This window comes from Crocodylus siamensis, chromosome 6 (assembly GCF_052110815.1).
Source record: "Crocodylus siamensis isolate JL-2025a chromosome 6, ASM5211081v1, whole genome shotgun sequence".
NCBI classification, from domain to species: Eukaryota; Metazoa; Chordata; order Crocodylia; family Crocodylidae; genus Crocodylus; species Crocodylus siamensis.
The window spans coordinates 4,788,597-4,807,577 of NC_143400.1; the positions used below are offsets into that span (position 1 = coordinate 4,788,597).

The following is an 18,981-nucleotide window of genomic DNA, read 5'->3' on the forward strand; positions in this document are numbered from 1 at the left end:
TCTGAGGTTCATTCACCTGGTTCTCTACCAGTCAGGTAGGGCCGTACAAGCTCAAAGTTCCCCCTCTGCCACCTCCGTTGGACACGCGGGTGCTGAGAGAGAGACGGGATCGACCCAACCAGAGAGCAAGTCCAGCCAGACGCGCCGGCGGCCGGCGGCAGACCAGTGAAGCCGCGGACATTCCGCCGCTGACCTCACAATCGCCGTTGTCAAGCAACAGAACTTCAAATGCCAACTCGAACTGCTCATCAACACATGTTTTTTTCCTTAAACCACCGTTGGAGTTAGACCCCTAAACTTGAAACTGACCCATGCTGCTGTTGCGCAGGGCCTGGAAGAAGGGCTGCACCCACGTTATGTAGAATATTAGTAAAAAAACAGGTCAGTTCAAAAGTTTGGTTGTCAGTAAAAAGTTTGCAGACGGTCATTAAAAAAGAAAAAAAAAAAAGTTTCTCGGGATGGCAACCCTGCCAGCAAGAAAGCCTCCAACAGGGGCTGCTCATTCCAAATCTGTTGTAAGCCCTGTCCTCAGAGGTCACATGGACGCGTAGGGACTGGGAGTAGAATTTGGGGGGTGTTAATGTGCTCCTACATGGGTGATGATTAGAGCGGCAGAGGGAGAATGAGTGGGTGGCAAGATAAAATCCCCATTGCACAGACTAAAAGGGATGATAACTTGTTAATACAACACACATGGAGTTTGTGGACCATACTATTCATCTTTGTGAAAGCTACTTAATTTCAAAGAGGTTAAAGAGGAGAAGGCCCAAATGGTGCGAGAGGGCTACCCTAACTAATACACTCCTGAAGAATTAGGTCCCATGAGGAGGCTCCGAAATGTTCAAGGAATTGAAAGTCTTTCTATCAACATCATGACTACTTTTACAACTGGGCACTGCTATGGCTGGCCTTGAAGATGTACTCAGTTGTGAGTCTCCCCTTGAATTTCAAGAGGCACAGCCCAACTGATCCATAGAGCTTACTGTGCTTGCGTCAGGAGTGGATTTGGGTACCAGAAGTATAGTAGTGCATTATGATGCTGGACCTGGTTACCAACTCCAACCTCCTTTCCAGCAGCAGCTTGGCTAGAGTCCACTAGTACTACCGAACACACTTCTTCAACACACCCTGTCTGTAAGTCCATGCGGTTCCCGGTAGAGAATCACATCAAGTCCTACTTGATCCGGAGACAGACTGAGGTGGCAGCACCCAGCTCTGGCCAACTTCAAAGTCACAGCCCATGGCTAACACACTGTGAAACGGGCCATTCACATGAAAAGCACATTCTCTTCTCTGGCTTCATTTATGCTGTGTGTAATTAAGCCATGCTGAGCACCGAGGAGGATGTGTAGAAAAAGGACTCTAATTACCTTTTTGGATACCTGCAGTGCTTCCCCAGAATACCGATTTACAGGGCACTCAGTTGTGCCACGAGGCATCTATACAGTCCCAGAACGCCATCTGCACTCTCAGTGGGTGGGATGTTGGCAAGAAAGTAGAGTATAAGATACTAGATGTTTCGAGGGGAAAAGGATGGAGAGGCATGCTAGCATCAAGTGTTTATCATCCTGCCTTGGAAGCCCATTATTTAATCTGATGTTGCAGAGGGGGCACAGCTGGCATCTGGGTCAGCTGAAAGGCCTCGGGGAGAACAGGAGTGAAGTGATCGTTGCAGGAGAAACCTTGTTTGAAGTTGGTGGGGGGCCTGTCTGTAAGCTGTGATAGGTTTGCCTCCCATGACGGGCTTGAAATGTTCCTCCATTTCCGGGAGGCTTGCAGGTCATTTAATGCTGGTGCCAAAGTGTTGAAGGCCAGAAAGTGGCTGGTGGGTTGGTATTGTAGCAGGTTAGCACAGGTTCTGAGTCCAGCTTTGTTGATTTAGGTGGCTACTCTATTGGGATTGACTTGAACTGGGAACTGAGGAATGAGCAATCATCCATAGGATGGACTGTGTTCAATGTGGTCTAAATAGGGACTCTGGATTTTTATCCCATTATCTGGATTAGCCTAAGGGTTTATTGTATATTTGTTCTTCTCTTCCACCTCTTATGCCTCTCAGCCCTGGCTTCTCTCCTTCCTTTCTCCCCTTCTATGTCTTCTGGGAACTCCTTCTCCTGGGGGGGAGTGTATAAAATGCTTTAAGGATGCATTTACTTACTGCAAACTTTCACATATCTGCTGGCCATCTTTATCCAGGGAGTCCAAATTTTAATGGTCTTTCTTCTGTCATATGTCACCTGTTATGGAAGCACAGGAATTAACCACACCAGACTGAAATGGAAAGTCTTTTTGTTTAGCTTCTTTTTTCATTCAGCTGAAAGAAAGAGCCCATTTGACTTGCCACTAACCTCCAGCGCTCCATGCGGTTAATCGGCACCAAGATTAGGTCCTTACTGAACATAGCCACATGGTTTTGTCTGCCTTTTTACTTCTTGATAACCTCCAGAAATTATTCGGGCTTAGAAAAAAGTATTGAAATCATGAAGCCCTGGAAATCCCTTCTTATTTCTCTCCACCAGAAGTTTCATATAAAATTGATGTAGAAATTGATCACCTAGTCATAAGGGAACGTATTTTATAGACCACTTGCAGGTGCCACCGGCAGCATCAGTGGCAGCCAGCAGCGATTGTGGACCACCCAGAGATGCTGCCAGTGATGTCAGTGGTGAGTGGAGGGAATGGTAAGCAGTGACCGCCTGCAGGTGCCACCAGCAATGTTGGCATCACCTACGCATTACCAATGGCTCAAATTGGACCATCCCTAACTAGATCATCCTAGCCAAGGATTTGTCTAGCTAGATCTTAAAAACCTCTAAGGATGGTTCCACAGTCTCTCTGGGTAGGTAGCCAGTGCCTTCTCAGGGGCAAGGGAGGAAGGAAGTCAAGTTGGATTGCCTGTCTGCTCAAATTCACATCTTTCTGCTGGATCAAAGCAAAAGTCAGAAACCAGCCTTGCAAACAAGCTAGAAAGAAGTTAGAGATATACTTTTTAATCTATGCACAAGGAACCGAATTCGCACTTGATGAGTTTTACCTTGTCTTCAAGCCACTGACAGTTCCTTAGTGTCTGGATATCCTGACAAGGGATCTTTAATTCAAAGGCACTGCTCAAGATCTCATACTGCTGGCCACAGCCAATTTGTGCTCTCTCTCTTCACGTCCAGAAACAAGCAATTCCATAGGATACTAATGAGCAGGGATCTGGGTTCTCCATTTCCCATGGGAAAATGGAGCAAACCACAGATTCTACAGTTGAAATTGTGGGTCCCTCATTTTAGCCAGGGAAGAGGGCAATCCAAGCCACCAACCTTTTAGTTAATAGCCAAATGCACTAGCCCATTGCACCACAGAGACAGACCAGGGCTACAGCTTCCCCTTGCCTCTATCACTTTCATCCAAGCAAGCCATTATGCTCTGGAGCCAAGCAGGTGCCCCCAGCACTGTCTGGTCTTTCCCTAGCAAGGAAGGGGCTGCTGGGTTCCCTCTGGGAGCGGGGATTCCCTTCCAGGCAGCCCTAACTGGGGGGAACCCAGCACTTGGGCCTGGAAGGCGCGCTGAAGCCGGAGAGTGCTGGGGGGAAGATCACTATTACAGGGCAACACTACCTGTCAGGGTACCTGAGTGGTCAAAGGTGCAGCATTCAGGTTGTAGTTGCCCCTGGAGGTATGGGTTTGAATCTTGCCGCTGATACCAGTCTCTTCTTTTCCCTATAAGGCTCCCTCCTTGCCCAGCTGTTGCCATTGCAGCTGAGGACAGCCCAGCGACTTTCCCACTTCGGTCAGCTCAGTGCAGGGCTGCATGTGGGCAAGGAGCGCAGCTTCTTCTTGCCTCCAAGCTGGGCTGAAAAGCGTGAGCGTATCCAGCTGTGTAGGCCATCCCTTGGTGCTTTGGGCTGGCCCTTGGGCCTGCACCCCATGCCAGGCCTCTCTCTCCAGCATGCTGCTGGTGGTGGTGCCGATCCATGCTGTTACTTGACACAGCTGACAGCCTGTCATGGGGTGTGCTAGCCCCAGGAGGACAGGCACAGCCCTCTACTGTAGGAGGCAAGATGGCAGGTGAGCGGCAAGGGAGGTCCAGCCCACCTCCTCCCATTGCCTGTCCTTCCCACTCTGCTGGAGGATCACTTCTGGGTCAGGCAGAGGAATCACCGCCTGGCCCAGCCCACCCAAACCCTGCCACGGCCCCTGGAAGTGGCCACAGAGGTTCCCCCACTTCTCTCCTCCAAAATCCTGCCTTGCGCCCCCGCTCTTCCACTCAAACAAGACAATCCCCAAGCACTTGCTCACACTGGTGCTATGGTCACTAGGACAGCATGGTTCATGGAGATCTTCCCCACTGTGGCCAGGATGGCCTTTGCCAGGTGGTCCTGGACAGCATTGTGGCAGAGCTGCCAGACTCTGGTGTGCGGCTCACAGCATATGGGGGAGGGTCCCCACCTCACAGATGCACACATGTGACTTATGTCCCACCATAGTGAAAAGTATATAAGGTCTCAGGGAGACCGGGCTGGGAATTAAAGGCTGCTGAGGAGGGGCAGGTCACCCACTGAGCTCACAGGAAACCACTGGAGAAAACACGGGGCATGTTCCTCGTGCTGGAGGCTCTGTTCCCTCATCCAGTCTCTATGTCATCCTGTTCCTGAAGGTCTCCACAGCCCTGTTGTGGGTCTGGGTTTCCCCTTTGGAAGGCCTGAAGGCTACTGTTTGCCCTGCCTGCAGGTGTGGGTGAGAGTAGGATCTCTGGGTAGAGCTAAAGGTCTACTAATGCTGAGCAAGGCCTCATGTGCTGGTGTTTCTACAGCCAGCAGCAGACGTGTGCGATGCAGCCAGCATCTCATCCTACCTTCTGTGACTACCGCCGAGCCTGAACAGCCAGGTTCCTATTTACATCGGGGTGGAGTGAAAGCAACCTCCTCTAACCCAGTTATGACTTCATGCCTTTTAGACATGTGACAGGTGACCTTAACAGATCTGCCACTGTGTTACCTTTGCATTAATGGATGAGTATGTTTTCAGTTCCTTTGACCCCACACACTCTTACCTATTCTCACCATTCATCAGCCTCTGGTTTCTTAAAAATTCAACATGTGGTGCACAATCCCATCCCCTCCCTCATTCCGTGTCCACCTCCAATGAGAAGACAAACCAGCCCTCCCCACAAAAATAATGGTGGTCATTTAAAAGTCACAAGGTTTATTTACTTCGAAGGAAAGTAAAGACTGTTTTATGGCCTAGGAATCAGCAGAGGACAATGGAGAGTATGAAAGGAAAAAGGTGTGCATGATGCCACATAATCAGTCCTTTGAATTAGTCTCTATGGGAGAATTACAGAGCCAAAACGCCTTGGGACTAGCAGAGACTACACAGTTCATACTGGGAGATTACAGTGTGCTGAATTTCAGCCAGAGGATCACAGAAATATAAAAGACATGGGGTTGAAAGGGACTTCTAGTCCAAACTTCTGCCTGAGGCAGAATCATCCCTATTCAAACCATTGCATATAAATAGTCATCTAAGCTATTAATTAAAATACACGGTTAACTCTGTCACGACCAAAAAGCATAACTTCCTAACACGCGAAAGAAAGCAGGGGAACAAGGGTGGCCGGTGTGTTGCTGCTGTGAGGGATGTTAAAATGTAATGAAGGAGAATCCAAGGAAGAGGCCCACATCCACCACTACGGAAGATGAAACCCCTAGTCTGTACTGCTCTACGTGGCAAAATTCCTTCCTGACCCCACGTATGATCATTGCCCTGATCCTGAGCACAGGGCCAAGACCCTCTAAGCCAGGAACTTCCAGGTTTTAGCCCCAGCAGAAGCACTGGCCTAGCACGGTCAAAATCCCCCTCTTTGGCTGCAGCTAATATCCCATGTTTCCAAGGAAGAAGAAAACCTCCTAAAAACCCCAATTTGTGTAGCAACAGGATGGGGAAAATATTCCCTCCCAGCCCCATGTGATAAACAGCAAAGCCCAGGAACATGAGAAATACCCATAGTATAGGAAAGGCATAGCTCCTTCTACATGATCCCAGAACCATGCTTGCATGCACCATTTCCATCCTCTTCCATGGGAGAGGCAGGGCCTGCCACAGACTACACTTCCTTCACCCGCATTTCACTCAGAAAAGGGACTCCAATGCCCTCAGCTCAGAGGGTCTTTGCTGAAAAGCAGTAACCCAGGCATAACTGACACTTGCTCTCAATTTGAGTTGGGAACAATCCTTGGATCTCGCTGATCCCACTGGAAGTGGAAGAGGGCTTGGAAATCCCAGAAGCCTCTGGGCCTGGAAGGGGCTCTGGCACCTGACCTCTTCCCGTGTACCAGCTCTAGAGAAGGGGCAGAGACCAAGTACAGAGATATGTTCAGTTTCTGGACATTATTAGCAGAGAAACCATTATAGAAGAGAGGGCAGGGAAAAGGGGTGGGGAAAACAGCAGGCAGCTGACCTCACTCCCCTTTCTTTGGAATGACAAGGAGCAGAGCCAGGCTCCAACCCAGGCCCCTCCACTGTATCGACTTACAGGGGGAGTTTCCTCTCAGCCTTCAATCAAACATCAGGATCCAGCTGCTGGGCCTAGAGGGCCTGTGTGTGGTGTCTTGTGAGGGATGAAGACAAAATGAATTCTTTCCTGCGTTCAGTTCGGGGGTGAAGCTGCTAGTCTAAAAGCATCTCCTAGTGGGAGCTGAGTGTTACCTGCCCTTCCACATTGCACACGGAATTAAGGCTTCTGCATGTGGATGAGCTGGTGCTGGGCCAGATGCTCCTGGTGCCCAAAGCCCTTCCTGTAGTCAGTGCAGCAGAAAGGCCGCTCTCCTGAGTGGATGCGTTGGTGCAGGGTCAGGTTGGAGGACTGGTTGAAGCTCTTCCCACATTCGGTGCAGTGGTATGGCTTCTCCCCAGAATGGATGTGCCAGTGCCGGGCCAGGTGGGAGGCCCGGCTGAAACTCTTCCCACACATAGTGCAGTGGTACGGCTTCTCCCCAGAGTGGATGCGCTGGTGCTTGTCCAGGTTGGAGGAGGAGCTGAAGCTCTTCCCACACTCAGTGCAATGATATGGCTTGTCCCCAGAGTGGATGCGCTGGTGCTGGGCCAGGGCAGAGGCCTGGCTGAAGCTCTTCCCACACTCAGTGCAGCAGTATGGCTTCTCCCCAGAGTGAATGCGCTGATGCTGAGCCAGGGTGGAGGATGAGCTGAATCTCTTCCCACACTTAGTGCAATGATATGGCCTCTCCCCAGAGTGGATTCGCTGGTGCTGGACCAGGGTGGAGGAGTGTTTAAAGCTCTTCCCACATTCAAGGCAGTGATGCAGCCGCTCCCCCGTGTGCTGGAGCCGGTGCCGAGCCAGGTTGGAGGCCTGGCTGAAGCTCTTTCCACACTCAGTGCAGCTGTGAGGCTTCTCTCCAGAGTGGACATGCCAATGTTGAGTCAGGTGGGAGGACTGGCTGAAGCTCTTCCCACAGCTGGTGCAGCAGTATGGCTTCTCCCCCGTGTGTGTGCGCTGGTGTTTCACCAGATCTGACAGGCGAGCGAAGCTCTTCCTACACTCCATGCAGCTATGCGGCTTTTCCCCCAAGTGGATCTTGTAGTGGGTGGCCAGGTTGCTGGGGTCACTGAAGCTCTTCCTGCACTTGGTGCATGGATGCACCGGCTTGTGTATAGGCAGGCATGACTGCCAGTCAGCAAGTTTCCCATGCTCAGAGCAGGGATGGGCTCTCTCTTTACAGCTGGTAGTGAGCCCCTGCATACCCCCAAGAACCTCCCCACCACCTTGGTTAGGATGCAGCCTTTCTTGCAGATGAAGATTACTTATATGGCTCTTCAGATCACTTAGCTCCTCCAATCCCTTCCTTAAGGACTTTGACTTGGCTCCACTCTCACACGCAACTGGAAACAGTCCCTTGGTCATAGCCATATTCTCTCTCTGTTTTTGGGGCCTGCCCCAACTCCTTTGCTGTTGGCCCAGCTCTTGTGCCCAGAGAGACCAGGGCAGAGGATCTCCCCAAGGCATCCTCAGCAGCTCCAGGTTTGGAGGCCCATTCTCTGTAGGCTGCACCTCTTCTCTGCTCAATGTCCTGGCACCTGCTGGATGGAAAAGGGAACCTAAATATTAGTCCCTGTCCTGCTAGTTCCTAGGTACCCAAGTCTTGGGGGAAGGAACTGGAGAGTGCCAGGCTAACAATACTCCATGTCAACCAGCCCATAATGCTGCCTGCTGCATGCACTGGCCCCAGCCTACATATGGCACATGGAGTCCATCTAGCATGGGCTAGGACTGGTGTGGGACATATGTTGCATGTGGTGCGTATGCCAGACTGATCCTGTGCACTGCATCCAGGGCCAATCCAGATCAGACCAGCAGACTGTGCCAGATCTAGCACACGGAGGCAGTCCAGCATAGATGCCACACCCCTGCCCCAGTCAATGAACTTGGAATCCATTTTCCCAGTGGTTCTGTCCAGCTCTGACCACACCAGATTGGGGAGAACTGTGTTACATTAGCCCCAACTGGATAAGCCATGTCAGACAGGCTGGGATGGGATTGGAATTGCTCCATGCTCTAAAGGGGAGAGGCAAGACCAGAAGCACTTGCTTTAAGGAAAAGTAAGGATTGCTAAGGCTTTGTCTATGAATAAAGCACTGACTATTCCTAAGAAAGATGGTATGAACACTTCCCTACACATCTGAGTTTGCTGATATGCTCCAGACCCATGAGTTCATTGGTGAGGCTGTTTGGACAAGTCCCCAGTCCTTGCTCTTGAGCTTTCAGTTTCTGGTAGGCCAGAGAAAAGTTTCTGGGGATGAGCCTGAAGCTGCCACACTGGTAAAATTCTGGTCTGGAGTGCATCAGCATACTTGGGTGTGTTGGGGTATCAGCCTCCTTGGAGTTACCACATGTTCAGTAGAGGTCTACTGAACATGACAGGGTGGTGAGCCATTTTTGCAGGTTTAGGACGGTGGAGTCCCCCACACCTCCGATTGGCTGAGGGGCCCCAGAAGTCCTGCCCCTCCCAAGAGATTGCCACATGGCCTGAAACTGAGGCTTAATTACCTTGATTAAGCCAGGGGAAGCCATTAATTCATGTGTTATTAAGCATGGCTTAATGGTTTTCCCAGGCTTAATCCACAGTAATTAAGCCATGGTTTCAGGCCATTCCCAAGTGGCCAGTTCCACAATTTTGGTGGGCTTGCGGGAAAGAAAAGCTTACTGGCAAGCAAAGAAACCACGCAGTTTGGAGCACAGGATGGAGGGTGGAAGCTGCTGGGGAACGTGCCTGCCACAGGGCACCTCCCAAATGGACAGCACAGCCAGGTTGGACTGCAGTGCAGTGCAGCCTGAGAGCACCTGGGCTCTACTTCTTGCTTGGCAGTCGCATGCCCTGCTGGATCCAGGCACTGCACCTGGGGCGGGTCAGGGGCCATGGTGGCAGGAACAGCTGCTCCTGTTCTGTCCTGAGCTCTACGAGCTGCTGCACCCCTGGATGCTGCCAGCTGGGAGCAAGGTGGGAGCTGGGGTGCCAGCACTCTGCCCTCCCCCCCAGTCCCATTGCAATGTGGGGGGATTCCTAGATTGTAGAGTCGGAAGGGACCCCAAATGATCATCGTGTCCAACCCCCTGCCCCAGGGGGATGCAGCAGGTCCCGCCCACCACTCACCTTGGGCTGGCTGAAGATGGGCTGCTGCTGCCCCATGTCCTGCTTCATACCACCACTGCCCCAGCCTGCCTGTCAGGACCTTGTGGCACTGCCATCCTCTGCAGCTGGCTCCGCCCTCACCTTGCCCCTGCCCCACCTCAGTGCCTCCTGCAATCATTGTTTTTTAAAGAAATATATACATCACTTTAGTGTGCAGTAGTGACCAAAAAAAGTCAGTAAAATGTTGGGCATCATTAAGAAGGGAATAGAAAGCAAAACAAAGAACATTCTCATAGGTTAATAACAAGTGATCCAAGTGGGGACATGAACTGTCCAGTACACACTGCCCCTCAAACAAGTCCAAGGAAACTGTGGACACTGCCCAGTGAAACTCTGTCCAGAGACATGAACAGAGGAGTAACAGGAAGAATTGCCCGGGTTCAGAATTTGCTTCCTGGTCTGATACATGGCAAGCTTGATTAGAGAAAGGAGGAGTTAGACCAGGATGCCCTGGGATTTGGTGAAGCCATGATGGGCAGTGCATAGAAGAAGAGGTGCAAGGAGAAGCATGGCCAGAAACTCAGGTTACTCAGGAGCCAATGGAGGGGCTGCAGCCACTCAAATTAGGTGCGTAAGGGTTTCTCCTCTAACACCTGCCCCTTCTGTCAACAAAGGGATGACCCTGAAGTTTGCCAGATACATGCCCATGGACACAGCTCCACGCAGGAGGCTCATGGCATCAGGGTGAAATACGAGCTAGTCTGGGGACCCTTGCTGAGGGTATCCCATTTCCTTGTGTCTGGGCAGGATACAAGGAAAGGAAGGTGGAGCATGAGTATGTAGAGCTGGTGTGGTGAAGAATGCTCTGCTGGACAGCCAGCCTTGCAGGGCTGGTGGAAAGCTAAGTGGGTAGGATGCTCATTGATGATGAGTACCTAGTGACTGTAGGTGTTAGCACCCTCCCTTCAGTGGCAGGACCTTTCCTCTTCCTACCCCATCTACAGGAAGAACCTAAGAAGAACTTGGTGTTTCCTCTGTCCTTTTCTTTGGGGGAATCTGTCCTTTTCTTTGGGGGAATCTGTGCCCAGAGAAGCCCCCTGGCCTTACTTTTTCTTCCCCATCTCATTTGCTGCTCCTTTGCTGAAGACTGCCAGAGTGGCAGTAGGCTCTTGCCTTGCCATGGGAAGCTAAGGGGAAGAGGTGGGACGGTGAGGGAGAGCAGAAAGATGGTGGCATGCAGGGAAGGTGTATCAGGGTACTTCCTCAGGCTGCACTTTGGAAGGGGGGCTGTGTGAAAGACTAGTGTGGGAGAGGGAAAGCAGAGGTGAAGGGAGATGGGGAATAAACACAGAAAGACAAACAGTGACAAAGTGGGGGGTAGAAACCAAACTGCTGGCTTAGTCAACCTAACACAAACACCATTAGGGAGTAGAAAACAGGATGCAGCACAGGAGAGTTTCATAGTTAGTAGGGTTGGAAGGCACCTGAGAAGATCATCAAGTCCGAATGACAGGGTAGTAGACAAGGAGGAGAGGGGGCAACAGGAAGGTTGCGGGGGGGATGTGCTGTAATAGTTGGTGCTGGCAGTGTAAGAGCTCTGCCAGCAATGCTGGGGTACATCCTCTGGTTAGAAGCAATTGCAGAAGCGGCAGCAGAAGGGAGAGGAGCATCTCCCTCCCAAGTGGGGAAGGAGGCATGGGTCAGTAACCAGGTGGGTACAAGAGCCTGCAGCACCTCAGAGCTCCTGTGCCCAGGACCAGCCAACCAGCAGCACCTGATGGTTCCCCCTGCTGCGGACAGGCTACTAGGCTAGAGGGACCATTAGTCTCACCCAGTAAAGCTTCTTCTTTTAAGTTCAATTCCTTCATAGCTCAACCCTAATGGCTCTGATAGGGTTTCTGCTGACCATGAAAGCTGCTGTGGTATGCTAGAAATCCCATCACACTTTAGCAGGGGATAGTTAAAAGCTGGGGAATCAACTCTTACATTCCTGAATGAAGGTGGAAATTCCAACCCCTGGTATCCCAGGGATACCAGACTTATGCCTCAATTCTAGCATGGCATGCCATCCTCATCGGTGGTACCCATAACAGAGCCTCCCATCCAAGTACGTACAGCTCCAACTCCACGAGGGGAGAGTGATAGGAAACATGGTGTTCGTGCCCAAACACCCTGAATTAGGGGAAGAAGGAAAGAGTTGTCATTCCCCACATTACTGAATTGCAGGAAGTGGGAACACACAGTATGCTATTTAAGGTCACTTACTCAGACAAAAGTTAAAGTCAGATCTTCAGGTTCCCACCTCCCACTGGATCCTGAGAAGTCCTGAGTGGGAGGTGGGGACAGTGAGTGGACTGGCAAGACTTACCTGGGGACAGATCCTCAAACCAGGAGCTTTCTCCAGGGTCCTCATCATTCCAGACCCAAATCTCCACCTCCTTTAGCTGGATGCGGCAGATTAATTCTGGTGTGGGACCTTGATATCCTGTTGGAAGAAGTGTAGAAAAAGTGGTAATGTTTGGTTCCTCTTGCTCCGTTACTCAGCTGGGATTTGGGGAAGGGACTGAGTGAACTCAGGCCTTCTACTGGGGCCTTAAAGGAAAAGCAATGGTAGACATTTAAGATTGAAAGAGAAGCCACCACAGGCAAAACCTGCAAAAGCTGATGGTCCATGTACCCCAGGGAAACAGTAATATGACATACAAAGCATCAACCATTCAGATTACATAAAGGATAGAAACTTCACAGTAGTACCACAGAGCATGGGAAAAGGTGCAGGGATCTGTGACATACTAGAAAGAAGAAAGATAAATCTTATATACATTTGTAAGACACTGAATTGAAAAAAGGACAATGAACACACTTACGGATGGATACAATTTATCATGGTAATTCCAGGCAAAAAAATGGAAATGGGTTTATTTTCCAAGTTTTGCAGTGCTTAGTTTTGGAAGCGAAATGGATCAATAGCAGATGGATGACATGGAAACTGTAATTTCTATCAAGAGTTCACAAAAATGGATGACTGGAACTGTGGATGCCTTTTGAACCAATAGAAGGACCATCACAAGAGTGAGTATGAATGCACAGGTTGCAAAACATGTAGGAGAGCCCATCAGACTTATGTGTACAGACTAAAGGAGAAAGGAGATATATTTTTATGGCCAAAAAACAAACAAACACCCATAGCACAAAATTAACTAACACTTCCCCGGAAAAAAGATGACCCTAGAATCACCTCTGAAAGAGATGGCCTTCCAGTGCAAAGAGATTTCATCAGGACTGGAAGAAGAGATATAGCACAAGTCAAAGGTTGATACTGCGGGGTCCACCACAGCATCTTACCTGCTGACTCCAGCTTATTCTCAAATACCCAATCCAGAAATAAGAACACCAGAGGAATAGATGCAATGGTGGAAGTTAGCTCATAACAGAAATCCATAACAGAAAAGGTTGATGCAGAGCACAGCAAAGCAAGGTGGAAGAGACCTCATGAGGTCATCACATCCAGCCCCCAATTCATGGCAGGATCATCCAGACCAAACCAAGGATCTGTCCAACCTGCTCTTCACAACTTCCAGGGATGGAGATTCCACAGCTTCTCTAGGTACCATGTTCCAAATGTTTGATCACCTTCATTGTCAGAAAGAATCTCTTATTCTCCAACCTAATTTCCTTTGTTACAGCTTGAAGCCATCGCTTCTAGTCCTGTCCCCAACACATACAAGGAAAAGGTTATCCCCATCCTCTTTCTAATTTCCCTTCAGGTATTTGAAGACTTGCATCTCTCCAGCCTTCTCTTCTCCAGATGAAACAACCATAGTTCTTTCAGCCTTCCTTTGTAAGTCATGTCTCCAGGGCCACTACACATTTGCCTCACTCTCCACTAAGCTCTTCCGATCTGGCCACATCTTTCTTCAAGTGTGTGGCCCAAAAGTGTACACAGTACTTCAGGTGAGACATGATCTGTGCAGCCACTGAAAAAGTCATATATGAAACATGTAAGGAAAGCCAGGCAGAAAACCTGGTGGTGGGATACAAAGGTTCAAATGAGATACTGAAGGAAAGAGAGGTCTCCAATGAGTGACAAAAATAGATTTGGACTTAGTCATTTAATGCAGAAAAGACAAGATCTGTAAAATTTCAGTAGCAAGAGAAGCAGTACTGAATGACTTGCAAGTCATAGTTTCATAGTTGGTAGGGTCAGAAGGGACCTGAGCAGATCATCAAGTCTGACCCCCAGCTATGGCAGGAAAGAGTACTGGGGTCAAATGACCCCGGCAAGGTGACTGCCTAGCCTCCTTCTGAAGACCCCCCAGGGTAGGAGTGAGCACCACTTCCCTTGGAAGTTGGTTCCAGATCCTAGCTGCCCTGACTGTGAAGTAGTGCTTCGTGATGTCTAGAAAACACATGTGAAACAAGGGTTAACAGCACAGCAATCTTGACACGTAGGACCCCAACTGAACACGCAGAGAAGCTGCATTGGCTTGGAGTTGAACCCAGGTCTCCTGGATGGCAAGCAGGAATTCTACCATTGAACCATCAATGCTCAGATACCAATGCAAAGAGATTTCACGGGGACTGGAAGCAGAGATATAGCACAAGTCAAAGGTTGATACTGTGGGTCCAACACAGCATTTTACCTGCTGACTCCAACCTATTCTCAAATCCCTAATACAGAAAAAGAACATCAGAGGAATAGATGCAATAGTGGAAGTTAGCTCATAACAGAATGCTGTCAAACTGAGCAGCAAAGAGGATGAAAGAACAACTGAGAATCTGGTTAAAAATCCACAATGCATAAACAAAGGAGTTAGATACTGAGGTCTCCTATGATGGGAAAGGTGGATTAACAGCTGATCTCAAGGTTTTTTCAGGCACACAGGATTTCTATTTTGAGGCTTTATTGAAAAGTGAATATTCCAGAAAACATGTGCCTCAGTTACAACTGTAAATGGGGTAGAAATCCCAGCTGACAGAGCACAGTAACTACATTAAAAATATGAATATAGCAGGATTGTTTGACCTATCTATGGAAGTTCCAAAAGAATGAGGAGATGAAGGGGGGTGGTGATCACTGCATTTAATGCAGAAAATTATACATGGGGACAAGATTACGGAACAATGACTAAGTTTCACTATTTTTGTTCAAACAGAAGTAGTAACTACCAGTGCCCAACCAGCTGACAAGAGAAAATAGTCACTTAGTCATTTGCAATAAAAAAGGCACTGCAACCATTGTAAACAAAATTCAGGGATAATTCAGGTGGTTTTAGAAAAATAAAAGATTAAACAAATCCTCAGAAATGGTCAAGGAAAGTACAGAGAAGAATAAATAACTATAAATTATCTTTGCAGACCTAGGGGGTGGAGGAAGAATTGAGCAGGTGTCCAAGGAAGATTTTCAGTGGAAAGGAATACTAAAAGAAATTTACATCAACTTTTTCTTAGTAGTATCCGCATTCCATCGTGTGTAGAAATGTCACCAGAGGATGAACTGTGGAAATAGAAACACCATGGGGTGAAACAGCAGATCTTGCCAAGACCACCATTAACTTATACTGGGGAGTAATAAAAAGAAAGGATATTAGGGGGGAGTGAAATCTGCAAACAAGGACTGTTACATATTTGGACAAATTGTTGGTGAATATCCACAAACAATGCAATGGAGATGGTATGGACATGCTGGGAGAGAAAAAGGGAAAATCATTTTACAAAAGAAATTGCAGAATATGGAAGCTCCAGGTATTAGACCAAGGGGAAGACTCAAACAAAAGAGGATATAAGAATACACGATGCAGGAGGCCTGATCAATGACAGAACAACAGCACAGAGCAGTTTTAAACCAGCAGCCCATGTTTTCTGATAAGACTGCAAAAGTACAAGGAGAAGTAAGGGTCATTTCCAAGCTCACGTAACTCCAAGGAAAAGCAAGCAACACAACTTTACCCAGGGAAACAAGTGTGTGGTAATTCCTCAGCATCTGGTCCTGGTAAAGCACCTTGTCTCCATCTTCCAGCAGCTCCCACTCCTTCCGGGTGAAATACACAGCCACGTCCTCAAAGGCTTCCTCAAGCTGCAGTGACAAGTATTACATCTTCAGTCCCTTCAATTCTAGCCTCCTCCAGCCCTGAGCCTTATTCTATACTACAAAAATTTTCCTGCATGGCAACACCAAGTAGAGATGCTCCAGCAGGGGACATGGCATGGATTCAGTCTTTCAGTGCATTTGTCCACTTTAGCCCATGTCATTTGAGGAAGTGGGTCAGCTATGCCTCTGCTGGCATAGACTATGTCTACCATTGGGCACTATCATAACTACATCAGCAGAGAATCTGTAGTGCAGGTGCTTTGCATCTCTCCCAAGGAAACTCTTTTCATAACAGTGACTCACAGGAAAAAACTCCTCCCTGGGACAGAGGATCCACAGAATTTATTCTTCTCAACCAGACACCTCCCTATAAACCCCAGGACCCTGTAGGATGGGAGCTCTGAAGGACCCTGAATTCCAGGGGATTTACTGCCCTTAAATACCCAAGAACCTCCCTACTGATGTCCAACCTGAGCAGGGGCTGTTGCAGTCATCCCTGTTGTGTCTTGCAGTGGAGTGGAAGCAAAGAGCAGGGGAAGGAATAAAGGGGAAATGTGGGTTCCTAGTAGCTTAGGACAGGCTAGATGCAGTATAAAATCAGCTTAGAAGCAGGAGAAAGAGGGGATCAAGATCCTCAACTCCCAAGCACAGAGACTATAACAGAACAGCTCCTGGAATAACACAGCATCCAGATTTTCCTAAGCACAAGCCATGTGCATGGTGGCACAACCTCCAAATAGTAACAGCTTTTGGGATGAGTCTTTTAACCTTGTTAGACACTGGTGCAAGAAGAGTGGGACTGAGATTCATTTTACTGCTTCATGGGCTGTTCCCATTTTCCTCCAGTAGTCAGGAACATCGCTCATTCTCAAGAACTGCCTGCTCCTGGAAGGACCCTGGTGGGATTAGCAATGAAAACGTCCCAGGCTCCTCAGGCCTAGTTGTCTAAGGGCAGACCTTGCTGAGCTCAGCTGCAGAGACCTCTTTCCTGTGCTCTTTGGTGCTGGCTGGGTGTCACAAAAGAGATCTCCTTTCTTGGGAACCTACTTTTAAAATGTTGTGTGTGCAACCCTTTGAGCTATTTCAGGCATTGCTTCTAGTGTCAGAGAGCCTTGACTGCACAATCCTAGTCCTGGCTCTCCGGCTATCTGTATGCGGCAGTGAGCACCTGCTTCCCTGAGACCCTCCCTGCCAGCTGTTTGACAGTAGCCACTCTTCAGTAAAGCTTCTTCCTCCTCTCCAGGTCTCTCGGCTTCTCCATTTTTTCTCTGTACTCCCAAATCTTTCCGGGCTCTGCCCTGGCTCCACTTCCACCCCCTACTGGAGCGTGTACCTTTCTCACTATCACACTCTCTCTCTGCTGCGGGGGCCTGCCTTGCCCCTTCTGCAGTTGGCTTGGCTCACGTGCCAGGAAGTCCTTTTCTCCAGATCTTCTTGGGAACATTCTCAGGAGCACCAGATTTATAGGCTCTTTCTCAGGAGGTGGCTCATCAGCTTTGCTCAGGGTCCCTGCTGGAAGGGGAAGAGATTCCACAGGTTAGTCCTGGTGCTTTGGGCACAGGGAAGCCCTTTCTATTTCTCCATGCTGACATGTGCCTGCAGGAGCTGCAAGCTTCACTGTACAGGAGAGAAGGAAAAAGGAAGCATCAAAGAACCATGCTTTGGCCACAAAGTTGGAAATGAACCCCAATGACATATATGCAATATGGGACTGTGGCTGTTCCAGCCACTGAAGAGGTTTCACAGTGGGCGACACGTTGCCCAAGGCCATTTCTTCCACCTCAACAGGGGGTTGATGGGAGTGCGGCATCTCCTTCTGCTGGACCCCCCAGCTCCTGGACTGACCACTCCTGCAGTCCCTGCACTACCTGCCGCGGTGCTGCCCATCTCGGGGAGTCCCCACCACTTGTGTCCTAGACAACAAGGGGGACATTCCCCATCTTGGGCTCAGCACTTGCTGGGTCCTGCTCCTCCATCTTCACCAGTGCTGGGGACAGGAAACACGGGGCCTGCACTGACCCCAGCCCAGCAGCTATCTTTCGTGCTGGGGTAAACCTCGCGCCAGCTGGTGGCCTGCGCTCTCCCTCTCCCACTGCTCCCGCGGGGGCTGTGGGCAGGATTCTGTCTCCTGGCCCAGTGGGTGAAAGGAGACAACACAGCCTCCGTCATGTGATGGGGGAGTCAGGACCAGGCTCAGGGCACCAGCTCCAGGACCTCATCCGGCCCTGGTCCCCCTGGCCTGGCCCAACCGGAGGGGCCACGTGGTGGCTGTCCTGCCCTGCTCCCACGCGCTCCGGGTCTCCCCCAAACACCCCTCCACAGTCCATCCCCACAGACCCTGGGGGTCAGCCTGGTCATGATCCTTAGTGCCCGCACCCCACAGCTGCCCCTCCGCCCGTCTCCTCCACGGACAGAGCCAGCAGATACCCCCACATCTCCTCCCGGGCCACAGCCATCTCAGCCACGCGTCCCACGGCCCTGCCTCACACCGCAGGGCCCCCTCCCCCACCCCCACACGGGCCACCGCCCCCCAGGCCCCCCTGCACAAAGCCTCACAGTCCCGCCGCCCCTCTGCACACGGCCCCCTCTGCACACGGCCCCTCCGCCGCCCCTCACCGCTCCGGCCGCAGCCCCGCTCTGCGCCCCCTGCACTCGCGCATGCGCGCGGCGGCCCCGCAGGGGGTAGAAGGCCGGCTCTTCCCCCCGCGCGCCCGTGGGCTCCGCAGATTTTCCCTCCCGCCGCGGGGGGGTTCGGGCACGCGTGTTTTCTTTGGGGGTGGGGGGAGACGAACCAGCCTCGCCCGCCCGCGCTGTTGGCAGGGCAGTGCCGCTGCCCGGGCCGGAGGTGCGCGGGGTCCGAGCAGCCCCCGTCCGTGCCCGCGGGCCGGGCTGCTGGGGAGCCGCGCGAGGAGCTGTCGTCTTTTTATTTAAAAACGCTTGTATATGAGCAAGTGCGCGTTTTCTCTCTGGAGTCCTAGCTTGACCCGAATTCCCTGCGCCCCACCATGGCAGCGTGTCGTGCCTTCACGCCCTTCTCGTCTTATTCCGAGCGTGCACTTGGTCTCATCAGAGAAAACGCCCCGGAAAGCCCAGCCTCTTGCCTTGCCTAATTCCTGCAGCCACTCCGATACCATTTGCTATCGGAGTCTTTTTTGTCTCTTGTGTGAAAAGCTCCAGCGTACATATTGCAGTTTCTCAGCGGGTCTAATACCCGGCGTCCTGCCGGAGCCCGGAGTTGTGGGTCTTCTGCACTCCC

At 50.4% G+C, this 18,981-nt stretch overlaps 2 protein-coding genes across 5 annotated transcripts in view; both read right to left on the bottom strand.

Annotated features, from left to right (window-relative positions):
- Positions 1-2,325, bottom strand: part of LOC149860628 (uncharacterized) — a 51,365-nt gene extending 49,040 nt beyond the window's left edge. Inside the window, exon 1 of the mRNA XM_090051553.1 lies at positions 2,159-2,325. The gene's annotated coding sequence lies outside the window, so the exon portion shown is untranslated. The remainder of the gene's footprint in view (positions 1-2,158) is intronic.
- A 2,850-nt stretch (positions 2,326-5,175) lies between these two features.
- Positions 5,176-18,971, bottom strand: LOC149860629 (uncharacterized). 4 transcript variants are annotated; one of them, XM_090054996.1, is made up of 6 exons: positions 18,832-18,971; positions 17,059-17,237; positions 15,584-15,710; positions 12,003-12,119; positions 9,656-9,802; positions 5,176-8,081 (listed from the first exon to the last, which is right to left on the bottom strand). In XM_090054996.1, exons 1-6 carry the CDS (start codon positions 18,857-18,859, stop codon positions 6,721-6,723), a joined length of 1,959 nt encoding a protein of 652 aa, XP_089911122.1. In that variant the 5' UTR covers positions 18,860-18,971; the 3' UTR covers positions 5,176-6,720. The 4 variants fall into 4 exon arrangements, with proteins under 4 accessions (XP_089911122.1, XP_089911121.1, XP_089911124.1 ...); XM_090054995.1 differs by having other exon boundaries at positions 5,176-8,084; XM_090054998.1 differs by having other exon boundaries at positions 5,176-8,084; positions 18,827-18,965.
- Positions 18,972-18,981: the final 10 nt, after the last annotated feature.

Coding starts and splice junctions, on each gene's coding strand:
- LOC149860629 (XM_090054995.1), bottom strand. CDS start 18,859: ATGGTATCGGAGTGGCTGCAGGAATTAG. Junction 15,711..17,058: donor AGAGTGTGATAGTGAGAAAG/GTACACGCTCCA, acceptor TTGTCACTGCAG/CTTGAGGAAGCCTTTGAGGA. Junction 8,085..9,655: donor CCATCTTCAGCCAGCCCAAG/GTGAGTGGTGGG, acceptor TTTTCCATCCAG/CAGGTGCCAGGACATTGAGC.